The 12,692-nt window shown below is 53.4% G+C and overlaps 1 protein-coding gene and 1 non-coding gene across 2 annotated transcripts; both read right to left on the reverse strand.

The window, feature by feature from the left end:
- Window positions 1-703: 703 nt before the first annotated feature.
- On the reverse strand, window positions 704-8,733 carry ACTR1B (actin related protein 1B). The gene is made up of 11 exons (XM_003941285.4): window positions 8,529-8,733; window positions 6,655-6,719; window positions 5,356-5,431; window positions 4,187-4,312; window positions 3,714-3,838; window positions 3,258-3,474; window positions 3,055-3,147; window positions 2,774-2,948; window positions 2,023-2,084; window positions 1,691-1,731; window positions 704-1,499 (listed from the first exon to the last, which is right to left on the reverse strand). Exons 1-11 carry the CDS (start codon window positions 8,574-8,576, stop codon window positions 1,397-1,399), a joined length of 1,131 nt encoding a protein of 376 aa, XP_003941334.1. The 5' UTR covers window positions 8,577-8,733; the 3' UTR covers window positions 704-1,396.
- Window positions 8,734-9,288: 555 nt separating this feature from the next.
- LOC120361896 (U4 spliceosomal RNA) lies at window positions 9,289-9,428 on the reverse strand. The gene has a single exon (XR_005577940.2). It is a non-coding gene; the product is annotated as a U4 spliceosomal RNA (small nuclear RNA).
- Between the last annotated feature and the right edge of the window lie 3,264 nt (window positions 9,429-12,692).

Below are 12,692 nucleotides of genomic sequence, written 5' to 3' on the forward strand. Positions count from 1 at the left end.
CAAGTTGGCCTGCCCCACCTGTTGGGCTAGATGCCTGTCGCCTCGGCCCCCACAACTCTGTATTAAAACGGCCCATCTGTCCTACTCCCCTGACCTGTATGTTTGTTAGGGCAAGGATATAACTTGTCAACCATTGGCTCCAAACACACGGCACTATCCTGGACATGCTGTAGGTGCTTAAACACTTAAGAGCAGACATTCTCCAAACCGTAATTCCTCACTCCTCCTTTCACCCTTTGTCTCCTTACTCTTCTGCCTCTTCCTCTAGGGCCTGGCTAAGCTCACAGCCTCTTTGTCTCTTCCTGCCTTCCCCATCCTGACTTGTCTGATCCTGACTTGTCTGAACGGATGAGCCTTCCTCATTGCTAGTGTCCACCAGCCTTAGCCCTGGCCAAATGGTGTGGGCAGAGGTGCCCAAACGCCCATCCAAGGTCCTGGGGGTAAAGAAGGCAGCCTGGTTCTGCTTCCCCTGGTGGACTGCAGCAGTGGGGTAACCGGAGACGGAATTATGCTCCAAGGGGAGAGCCTGGCCTCGTGAGGCCTCCCGTGCCACGTTGCTTGGCCAACCACTGAAACCCTCACGCTGCTGAGCTAGAGCCAATGCCATGCTGTGTTCTCTCTAGTCCTTTCTCTGAAAGTCTCCAGGGATGGAAGAGCAAACAACAGCACAAAGAGCCACAAGAAAACAGAACCACACACTGGGCCTTGTCCATAATTGTTAATATAATGATTTACAAAAGTTTTTTTTTCAGGCAACTGTGTTAAATTATTGTACATATCTGAGAGAGGGAGGTGGGCCCCTGGCCACAGCAAAAGTGACAACTTCTTTCTTTGGGGAGGTGAGAGAAGAAAATGTCCCTCACCCCCTTTTAGGTCTGACTCCTTATTAAGTGGCTTCCCCTTAATAAATGACGAGCATTAACCTTTTCCTGCCCAAGGGTAAAGGAGAGGGAGAAGCAAGTCGATGAAGTGCTCTGAAGGGGAACACGCAGCAGCTCCGGGCACCGTGCGTCCTCTGCCCTGGCTCTGCAGGGCCTGACTCTGGGCTGCATCCACTTGTTGGGGATGGAAGACCACTCAGTACTCAGCCTTGCACCAGGGCATCTACCCAGGAAGATGGGAGAACAGAGGGTGAAAGCAGCTGAGCTGTCCTATTGGGTCATGAACAGGAGGTAGCAATGGATGCACTGACACGCCAGAGGGAGCTGCTGGCTGCCCCCTCCAACCCAGTCCCCAAAGCTGGAAGGCTGCAGGGGGACACTGCTGTGCCCACCTGCCCAGGGGTTCAGGGCATGCAGGGGACCCTAAGCCTAGTATATGAGCCCAGACCAAAAAGGGTCAAAGGCTCTGACTCCCCTCCCTCCCCGTCTCCCAATATGCCCACTGTCCTTGGGCACTAGAAGGTTTTGCGATGAATGGCACGGGAGCCATCCTCTTCATATTCCTTTTTGGACACCCACATCTTCTTAAAAGTGTCCAGTGAGGCCAGAATGGAGCCGCTGTGGGGATGGAGGGTAAGCATTGCTGTGGACCTGTCGGAGAGCCAGCCACCTTTCCTGGCGCTCAGAGTTCCATTTCCCTAATTTGGAAGGGAAATCCACCAACCTCCACCAGGCCAGGGCCAACCCCGGGAAGAGTGTCCAGAGTAAAGTGGTCTCCTCCCAGAGCCCTCCCTTGAGCCCCGCCTCACCCAATCCATGTGGAGTACAGCCGTTCCTGCGGGGCCGAGATCTAGAGGGAGGAAGTGGCCACATAACTGTGGGTCCCCACCCAGAAGCCACCCTCCCGGCCTTGGGGTCACCTTCCCCAGGGCCTGAGACCTGACAGCAAAGGCATCAGCTGGGGAGTGGCAGCAGCGGCACTGGAAGGAGTAGGGCTGGGTGGACCTGAGCCAGAGAGCAGGTGTGGAGGCGACATCCACCCCCAACCCCTTCCCCTCCCCACTCCCCACCTCTTTCCCATCTCCACTTCCCCAAGGCTGCCAGTGCCCTAGCGCTCCAGGGGGTATCTCTGTAACCTTACCTTGATTTTGACGTCCTTTGGGGCAAGCTTCTTCACTTCACTGAGTAATCGGTCTCCGAAGCCTGTGAACACAAGGCTGGCTAAGCCTGGTGTCTGCACCCAGCCTCCTCACTGCTAGCTTCCCACACCTGACCTTCAGGGCCCCAGCTGCTGCTGGCCCTCTCTCAGCAGCTCTTCCCAAGATGAAGGACAGGGCTGAGAAATGATCCAGCCCCAATGAGGTCAGCAGTTTGATACCAGCCTGGCCAAGATGGTAAAACCCCGTCTCTACTAAAAATACAAAAACTAGCTGGGCATAGTGGCGCACGCCTGTAATCCCAGCTACTCGGGAGGCTGAAGCAGAAGAATCAGTTGAACCCGGAGGATGGAGGTTGCAGTGAGCCGAGATTGGGCCACTGAACTCCAGCCTGGGTGACAGAGCGAGACTCTGTCTCAAAAAACAAAAGAATGATCTGGCCCCATGGCTGCTTGCGGCCCCTGCGTCCTCACAGGCAGCTGAGATGAAGCTGCGTGTGCTTCTTGCTCAACACTCACAATGCACTTCAGAGCTGTGTAAACTCCTCTATTCACAGAGTAAACAGAATTTAATTTTAAATCTTGGTATGTTAAAAAAAAAAAAAGTTCACTGAACACCACCAAAGGAGTGTCCAGGATAAAGCCAATAGAAAATGGCTCTGGGCAGGGGTGCACTCTCTGAGGGTCCCGAGCTCTCAGCCTCACCTTACCACTGCCAACTCCTATGCCACAGTACCTTTGAAAAGAGTTGAGCCACCTGAAAGCACAATGTTGGCGAACAGTGTCCGGCGCAGGTCCATGTCAGACTTGTGGATGGCGAAGGCCAGCACCTCGTGGAGCCCCTCGCTCTCATCCCCTACAAGGTCCGGCTGGAACAGCAGCTCGGGGGCCCGGAATCTCGCAGGCCCAACCTTTAGTGTACAAGGCTGAGGCAGAGAGGCTTCCTGGAGAAGCACGCCACCCCTTCCCCTAGGCTGGGCATCGGCTGCTGCTGCAGTGCCAGCCCCAGTCACTTACGTCGAGTGTGCTGCCGTCTGGCAAGGTGTACTGCACCTTCTCCGTCTCCAGAGCCTCGTCCTTCTGTGGGTTGATGGAAAGGTAGCAGGCTCGCTGCAGGGGCAGGGACACAGTCCTCAGAAAGCTGCACCTAGGACACCTGTGCCTTGGTGCCACCCTTTCCCCATCCCAGGTGGTATCCACGCTCTCCTGCCCCTCATCACCTCTTTGATGGTCCGGACAACCTCAAACTCTGCTGAGGTGTGGAAGTCAACCCCTTCCTTGCGCAGCAGCAGTCGGAGGAAGCGGGAAACGTCACGGCCGGCAATGTCCACCCGCATGATGGAGTGTGGCATGGCAAAGCCCTCATAGATAGGCACGGCATGAGTGACCCCGTCCCCCGAATCTAGAACCACTCCTGTCGTGCGTCCCGTTGCGTACCTGTCACCAGGTCAGCATCCCCTCACCTCAGCCACTGAGGCACGGGGACCTCCTCACCCAGGGGAGGAGCCCTGGCACATCTGCATTATCTAGTCTGAAGAAAGGACCTGAGGGAATTCCTAGAGGAACAGTCATCAAGGGGCTGTTTTTCAAGGGAAGTCAGATCCTGGTCACGGCAAGCAGGAGGACAGCACAGGGAGGACGGGACTCGGGGAAGCCAGGGCTTGGGGATTACTCACAGACTAAGCACAGCCTGCATGGAGATAAACAGGGCTGGCACATTGAAGGTCTCAAAGAACACCTCCGCTGCCTTCTCCCGGTTCTTACTGGGGTTGAGCGGGGCCTCCGTGAGGAGTACAGGATGCTGCGAGGGATGGGACAGTTGTAGGTATGCCAGGAGGCAACTTGCAAGGCCCTAGAAGGCTCTTTCCAGAGAGCCACACCTGCTGGAACATAGGCGGCTCAGCCTCCTACCCCTCCTGAGGGCAGTATCCCTTTATCTGCTGGCAGTTACTCTTCCAGAGATATAGGTCTCTCTGGAAGATTCTGCCTGGCAGCCACTGGGTATGCATGTGCACCCAGACACACATGGAAAGGCAGCAGACCTTCTCAAAATGCAGGGGGGAAATGTGGGAGCCTGGTCAGGAGGGACGCAGAGGACAGGGGCACAGCTAGGAGAATGCGGAGTGTGCAGGAGGGGCGGCCGCCACACCTCCTCCGAGAAGGTCTGCAGCTGGTCCTTGGAGTAGACGTACTGCCAGATGCGCTCCATGTCATTCCAGTCTCGCACCACGCCGTGCTCCATGGGGTAGCGGATGGTCAGCAGCCCCCGGTGCTCCTGGCAGGGTGGGAAGGGAGGTGTGGCACCTGCCCCTTGATCAGTGGCTGCTTTCCGCCCCCCTGGAAGCTCCCCAACCTGCCCTAACCAGAACCACCCTCGCTTCCTGAGTGTCCCAGGCTCTGCAGCGGATCCTGAACTCAGCACGAGATCACCTGCCCAACAGCTTCTTAGGCTTGCAGAGCCCAGCTAGCTTCAACTGCAGCGATCAGAGAGGGTGGCTTCGTGCCACTCCCACCCACAGGCCCTCTTTTTTCCCATTCTCACTGCCGGCACATCCCCCACATTCTCCTCACACTCTGCCAGCAGCGGTGCCTTGCAGCCATCCAAAACGGCCCCTTCTGGGCCACCTGTGCCCCCTGACCTGTACTTCTCCCCACAGCCCTTTGGACAGTCCTCACGTCTCCTGCATGCACCAACACACGCTGCCTCCACCTGCCCTTCACTGTCCCCCAGGTATGCCCCTTCTCACCAAGCACCACTTAGCTCCTCTCACCACCTTGGCTCCTATGGACCACATCTGCAAGACCCCTATCTCTTCACCTCTAGCTCAGGCCTCCCCTTTCTGGGCTCTGGACCGTGCCCCACATCCCCAGCACTTCACACAATGCTCCTCAGGTGCCTAAACCATACTAGCCTAAGATCAGCTCGATGTTCTCCCCACACCCACTCATGCTCTCCTCAGGGTCTGACTGGGCAGTGGGGCCCCTTGGCAGGCCACCCCGGCTACCGTGTAAAAGGTGGCCCCACGACCTTCAACAGAGCAGACATCGAGTGCATATGATTCTGACTCGTACAACAGTTTTTAATCAGTCCTTGCTTTCGTAGCTTCCAAATAGCTTCTAAAAGACAGGACACGGTGAGCTCTACCCACTGCCCCATCTCAGAGGGGAGGTGCCCCTGCACAGCACTTCCCAGCTGGAACCCGGAGGAGGTGCTAGGGAGGGCACCAGCAGAGGCCCAAGAATACAGGCCTCTCACATCTGCATGTCCCTGAAACTGAGGATCCCACAGGCAGGGAAAGGCAGGCTCCGAGGCGTTACCTCTGCTTTCGGTCCAATGAAGAGGTCCCCCTCCAAGGCTCCGGCCATCACCCGCATGTGCTTGGGCCGCCCGACACTGTGAGGACAGATAACACCAGCGAGGTGGGCAGAGAGCAGGGTGGAGCTTGTGTCCAGAAAAACCGAAATCCAACCCCAGCCACCCAGAGGGTACTTGGCCTCTGGAGCACCAGGATGTGGCTGTGGGGCAGACTGAACTGGGGTCTATAGGGTTTGGGGCTAGAGAGGGGTCCTGGGCAGGACAAGAAGCTCAGGGTCAGGAGGCACAGTTGGTGAGAGAGCTGCATGTCTGAGCACCAGAACCCAGCCCTCCATGGCCCAGCCCTGGCAGAGGGTCAGCCTCCTGCAGCCAGTGATGCAGCCCATGCTCCTGACTTCGGCAGGGCAGGGCTGCATCACTGTCTACAGACTTGAGGGAGGACAGCCCCAGGAAGCTGGGTCAGGGCTCCCTCATGCACCCACTCTCACTCAGTCAATGCTGCCCTTCCCACTGCCAGGGCTTCTGGATCAGAGATTTAGTTCTTGGAAACTGTAGGATCTGATGTGCTATCACTAAAGGCAAAGGAACCTCTAAGTACTCACGCAGTTAGAAAGACACTGAAGCTCAACAGGGACGCTGGCTCTGTCCCAGACCAGGCCAGGCTTGGGCTAGCCTGCCACTCAGGGGCCTAGGATCCCCTGCTGCCCCCTGCCTTTAGGCCATTCATTGCAAAGCCTCCAAGATTTGGGAAGAGGTGCTCCTAAGGGCAACTTCCCAATGGGCTCACAGCGGGTACAAGGGGCACCCCAGGCTCTCTGGGTTTGCACTTCTCTCCTATTCCCACCTTCACCAGTACTATACAGGGCAAGGGTTCCCCCCTTAACTGGAAAAGACATTTTCTGGAGTCTGAAAACAAGCCCTGTAGAAAACACTTCCGGGGAGGAAAGGGTGGCTGTGCATCTAACTCCTCACTCTTCCTACTCTGAGTTTAGGGCTCCCCTTGGAGGTATCTCCCTTTATTCTTGCTGCTGCGAACACACCTCATCCCCAGGGAAATGCTGGTTGCTCTTCCTCCTTGCTGGCTCAATAAGACCAAAATGAGAGACTCCAAAGACAAAAGGGAACCCTAGAATGCTTGTGTTGTTCTTTCAGAGCTCTCCTAATAGCGCCAACCTCACAAATTTGGTGTTTTCCATACAGGTCAGGGCAAAAATTGTCTTCAAAGAGTGCTGTGACAGAAGGCCAATGTTCTCACAGAAAGTAAACAAAAGGGCTGGGGCTGCTGCCTGAGCCACACTTACTAGTTTGGGAAACAGTATTTGGGAATCTGGTCTCCTGCAAAGCCAGCTTTGATCACCCCTGAACCCTGCAAGGAAAAACAAAGTTTAGCACCCCAACATGCACCACCAGATGAAGCCTGTGTCCTGCAATGGAGAGATCTGGCTGCTCCGCCAAGGCAGGCCAGGGAGGAAGCCAGGGACCCTGCCAGGATCATTTACAAGTACACCAATGGTTCAAGACTGGGAGTAATTTTGCATCCTTCCCTGGCAAAACTTGACAATGTCTGGCAGCTGGGGAGAAGGTCCACAGAGTGGGGGATGCTGTTGGCATTTTATGGGCAGAGGCCAGGGCTGCTGCTGCACATCCTACAATGTACAGGCCAGCCTGCACTACCAACAATGAGCTAGCCCAGAATGCCAATACAGAGATGGAGAAACTGTGAAGGACACCTTCCTCTGTACATCTAAGGGCTGGCTCCGGCAGGAGGATTCCACAGCACATGCTACTCTCAAAGCTAGAAGAAACCCCTCTGTGTTTATTATTATTATTATTTTCAACGCTTCCCTCTCTCCCAAGAACCCAGGAGGCATGGAACATGGACCACCTACAGGGCCTGCTGGAGAAGACCAATGGGTGCATGGGATGACTGGCAGCTTCCCTCAAGTGGCTTCCCCAGAGACTGCTGGGAGAACTTGGTTCTATCGCTGCCCCCACCTGGAAGCTGGACTTCAGGATATCCAAAAGAACGTGGCAATTAGAAACCTCCCACCCAGCGAAGGGATCAGCTTCTCAACTGAGCCCCACCACTCTTCATCGAAACTCTCTGAGTCTGCAGCAGAAATAAACATCTCCAAGTTACAGAGGAGGGCTGGAATTCTCTGGGGCCAACGGTACCCTTCTGAACTCATAAGCCTGTTAATTAGCCTATATGAGTTATTTGCACATCAAGAAAGGAAGAAGCCTGCTCCTTCTAGCAGCGTCCTGCTGGTCCCCAAACTCTGTATTAGCCTCCTTATTAAATATCGCCTGTTGTGATTCAGGGAACCCACATGGGTACTCCAAAACAGCCATTCAGAGACACAACGGGGTTATGTGGGAGGGAGACAGATCCCAGAAAGAGCAGAAGTGAGTCATTACCAAAAACTCCAAGGCCTGCACACCAGACATAGATATCCAGCTAGGGGCAGACCCAAAGATCCCAGCCCTTATCTTCTCCTTATGTCAGAGCTCGGAGGCCAGAAATCTTCCTACGTCAGCTGAAAGCAAGCCGAGCCCCACTGCTGAAGCACAAAGCCGCAGGAAGCCTGACATCCTTCCCCTGAGGCTTCCAAACGAGCACCCAAATTGCTTGCTGATACTGGCAAGAGTGGCCATGTACTCTCTACTGCCCTGCTGGTGTGGTGTTTGCTCAGCAGAGGGAGTATTTAAGGAGAAAGTCAAAGTAGCCAAAAGGCAACCAGATGGTAGTGGACGTGTGGGTAACAGTATCGTGAATTTGTTGCCTCGGGGTGTAGCCCCAAAGATGAAGCCAGCAGTGTGTAAAAGACAAATGTCACCCCCTCTGTCAGGTAGCCAGAGTCAGGGCCGAAGGACTGGGAAAGGAACTGGGGTCGAAACCTGCCCAGCGACAGCACTCTCAACTGAGAAGGGTCCGAGGCGCGTTCCCGGCCGGCCGCCCGGCTGTCACTCAAGCTTTCCCGAACTTCCCCGCCCGGCTTGGGAAGGGGTCGGGGAAGGGGCTCGCCCGAAGGCCGGCCCTGCAGGGCCAAGAGAGCGCACGCCCCGGGAGCGAAGCGAGCGGCCCAGCGGGGGCGACGGCCGCGCCAAGGCGGGCGGAGGGGGTCCCTCCCTGCGCTGCCGCGGGCGCCCCCTCCCCCTGGCTGCCGGGCCTCACGTTGTCGATGACCACGGGCTGGTTGGCGATGATGTCGTAGGACTCCATGGCCAGGCCGCGCCGGCCCGCCCAGCAGGCTGGCTGCAGGATGGACCGGAGGGCTGGCGGGCGGGCTGGAGGACCCGGACGGCTGCGACTCCAGACGCGGCGCCGCTCCCCTCCCTCCCAAACGTGCAGCCTGCGCAAGCCCGGCGGGGCTTTCTGGAGGGCGGGGCACGGGGCCAATCACCGCTCCCACCTGGCCCGATTGACAGCGGGCGTCCGGGGCTGACTGAGCGAAGGGGCGGAGCCTCCGGAGGCTGGCCAGCCAATTGAGGTCGCCCCGAAAAAGTGGTCAGGGCGTTGCCAAGGTAGGCTGCGCAGCGTTGGGGATGATGTCATGGCTCCGTTTTAAAGGGGAGGGCGGCGGCAGAAAGTGGAGCTGAACTGGGCTGATTCGCGGTTGCGGCGGTAGTCGGTGGAGCTGCAAATTCACCAGTCCAGGAAGGCGCCTTTCCCGCGCCGCAGCACCTCCGGCCACGCTCCTTTGTGAGAGCGCACTCTCCAAGGAGGCCGACCTTGGATATTTCACCCAAAGCGATATGTCAAACCCTTCTCTTTTTTTCTAGAGAAGGTGTCTTGCTCTGTCGCCCAGGCGGGAATCCTTGGACTCGAGCGAACCTCCCGCATCAGCTTCCCGAGTAGCTGGGACCATAGGCGCGCACCACTGCCCTCAGCTAATTTTTATTTTTATTTTTCATTTTTTTTAACTGAAGATAGTTTTCGTAGAGACTGTCAAAAATTGCCAATGCCGACTCCATTGCAAATCGTCACGGTGGGGTATTGGGAAAAGTTTTCAATTAGCAATAATCGCGCATCGGATAAACCTCATTGGCTACCATACTTCCACCGCGCAACGCTAGCTAATTAATTTTATTATTATTATTTTTTTTGTAGAGAAGAGGTCTCGCTATGTTGCCCGGGCTAGTCTCGAACTCCTGAGCTTAAGCAATCCTCCCGCTTAGGCTTTCCAAAGTGTTGAGATTACAGGCGTCAGCCACCGCGAACGGCGCTGTAGTATTTCCTCACTGATCACTGAAGAAAAGATCTTTTTCTTCATAAAAATTCCAGTTTCGTGGTATTTTGGTCTTGGCATTTATTGAGCACCTGCTATGTCCCTGCGGAGCACTTCTGCCCACTTTACATTGGTTATATTAAATCCTTGCAACAATCTCAGGTCGTTGTATTATTATTCCCATTTTACAGTCGAGGTCCTCACACTTTGGTAACCTGCCAAAGGTTATTGGGCAGGGAATTGGCATGCAGGCAGCCCCCCATGGCACCTGAGTCAGCTATTCCAAGAATGCAAGATAGTTGAGTTCTACGTTTGTTTATCAAACGGATCCATTGTTATTTCTCTGTATATAGATCTCTCCCAATGGGTTGTGAGCTTAAAATTTGTAAAATTGAAGCACAGTGTTATACAGAAATGTGCAGAAATCACAAGTGTACATGTATATTTCAATGAATGATTAAAACGTGAACACACCTGTATAACCACCACTGAATTCAGGAAACATTGTTGCTGGAAGAGTAGTCTCCATCCAGACCCCAAGAGAGGGTGTTAGGTAGAAAGAGCCCATCCCCCATATCCGGGACCCACATCCAGCAGGCTGCCTCTGGGGCCCACATCCAGCAGGTCGCCTCTGGGGCCCACATCCAGCAGGCCGCCTCTGGGGCCCACATCCAGCAGGCCGCCTCCCTATAAAAACCCTCTCCGGCAGCTGCTGGGTGCAGCTCAGCTCCCCTCCCGCCTGGGTTCCCCGCAGATCCCAATAAACCTGGACTCGGCTTAACAACTCCTCGCTCTCATTTGCTTTGGGAAGGGTCTCTGCGGGTCGCACAGGGTTATTGGATCTTATCCAGAAGAAATTCAAGGCAAATTACAGAGTGCAGTGAGAGCGTTGTTTATTGAAAGTTACTCAGTTACAGAGCAGGCCATTCTCAGAAAGCAAGGGGGGAACACACCCTCTTTTTTTAAAACTCTTCTTATGTAGGGGTCTTATCTATGCAAAAACTAAGCCATGTCTACATGAGGGTGGGCTGACAGCATAACAAAATTTAGTGCTTTTTTTATGTAAAGAAAGTTATTCTTGGCATTTTAATGCATAAATACATCAAAGCATGAATATATATATATATATATATATATATATATATATATATATATATATATAAAATTTGAGACAAGATCTCACCCTGTTGCCCAAGCTGGAGTGCAATTGCCCGATCTTGGCTCACTGCAACCTCCACCTCCCAGGCTCAAGCTATCCTCCTGCCTTAGCCTCCTGAGTAGCTGGGACCACAGGTGTGTGCCACCACACCCAGCTAACTTTTTTGTATTTTTAGTAGAGGTAAGGGTTTCACCATGTTGGCCAGGGTGGTCTCGATCTCCTGATCTGGTGATCCACCCTTGACTTCCTAAAGTGCTGGGATTACAGGCATGAGCCACTGTGCATGGCCTGACTATAACTATCTTAAATTGTATATTTTTAGGCAGTATTGGAGCACCTAGACATTTTGTTGTGATAGGAGTTTGTCCTTGCAGGCATTACTAAACTGCCCTTTTAGCCATAGCATCTTACGACCATGGGTCAGGACTGGCAAGGAATGTGCCTTGCTAGTTTTAAGATGGAGTTGGGGTCGGGTGCGGTGGCTCACACATGTAATCCCAGCACTTCGGGAGGCTGAATCATGAGGTCAGGAGATCAAGACCATCCTGGCTAACATAGTGAAACCCCATCTCTACTAGAAATACAAAAAATTAGCCAGGCATGGTGGCATGTGCCTGTAATCCTGGCTACTCAGGAAGCTGAGGCAAGAGAATTACTTGAACCCGGGAGGCAGAGGTTGCAGTGAGCCAAGATCGTGTCACTGCACTCCAGACTGGGTGACAGAGCGAGACTGTGTCTCAAAAAAAAAAAAGAAAGAAAGAAAGAAAAAGAAAGGAAAAGATGGAGTTGGGACAGGCATCTGTAATTCCTGCATTTGTGGAGACCAAAATGGGTGGATTGCTTGAGCTCAGGAGTTTGACACCAGCCTGGACAGCATTGCAAAACCATGTCTCTATAAAAAAAAAAAAATACAAAAATTAGCCAGGCATGATGTTGTGTGCCTGTAGTCCCGGCTACTTGAGAGGCTGAGGTGGGAGGTTGGCTTGAGCCTGGGAGGTTGAGGTTGCAGTGAGTCCAGATTGCGCCACTGCACTCCAGCCTGGGTGACAGAGCCAGACTCTATCTCAAAAAAAAAAAAAAAAGATGGAGTTGATTTTCAAACAGTGTCACCCTGTCTCTCCTAGGCTCCTGTTTCCCTAACAGCATGACCAGCCCCCTGGCAACTCCTACCCCTTGGTCTCTGACCTGTTCCTCCTTAGGGGTTCCTTAGGGGTGACCTCTAGCCTGGATTTTGAAAACATGTTAGTATTGCCTATTTCTGAACTTTATGCAGATGGAGTTATTGGTGTGTATTCATTTGCATCTAGTGTCTATACATTCATAAAATCGATCACTGTGCAGCCATTAAAAATAATGAGAGGCTGCTATATAATTTCATATGAAACGTATCAGGACACATTGCTAAATAAAAGCAAAGAGAAAGCAGACACTGAGTGTAGACTGTTACATGCATGAATGTCTTTGAACAGTATATGAGTCACCTTCAGCTCTCTCTGTTTTTCTTATTTTTTTGAGACCGTCTTGCTCTGTTGCCCAGGCTGGAGTGCAGTGGCATGATCTCAGCTCACTGCAGCTTCCACTTCTCGGGTTCAAGTGTTTCTCCTGCCTCAGCCTCCCGAGTAGCTGGGATCACAGCCACCTGCCACCACGCCCAGCTAATTTTTGTATTTTTAGTAGAGATGAGGTTTCACCATGTTGGCCAGGCTAGTCTGGAATTTCTGACCTCAATTGACCTGCTGGCCTTAGCCTCCCAAAGTGCTGGGATTTCAGCTGTGAGCTGAAAGGCCACCCAGCCTCACCTCAGGTCTCTTTAATACAGGAAAGGGACCATTGGTAAATGTAGGTGAATGAAGGGAGAATTAGTGTTTACCATGTAAACTTTTGTATGGAGTCGTTTTTAACTTGTGCAGTTTTTAAAATGAAATTTTAAAAACTGAAGTGAGAAAGTGTC

Source organism: Saimiri boliviensis, chromosome 1 (genome assembly GCF_048565385.1).
Source record: "Saimiri boliviensis isolate mSaiBol1 chromosome 1, mSaiBol1.pri, whole genome shotgun sequence".
Taxonomy (NCBI): Eukaryota; Metazoa; Chordata; class Mammalia; order Primates; family Cebidae; genus Saimiri; species Saimiri boliviensis.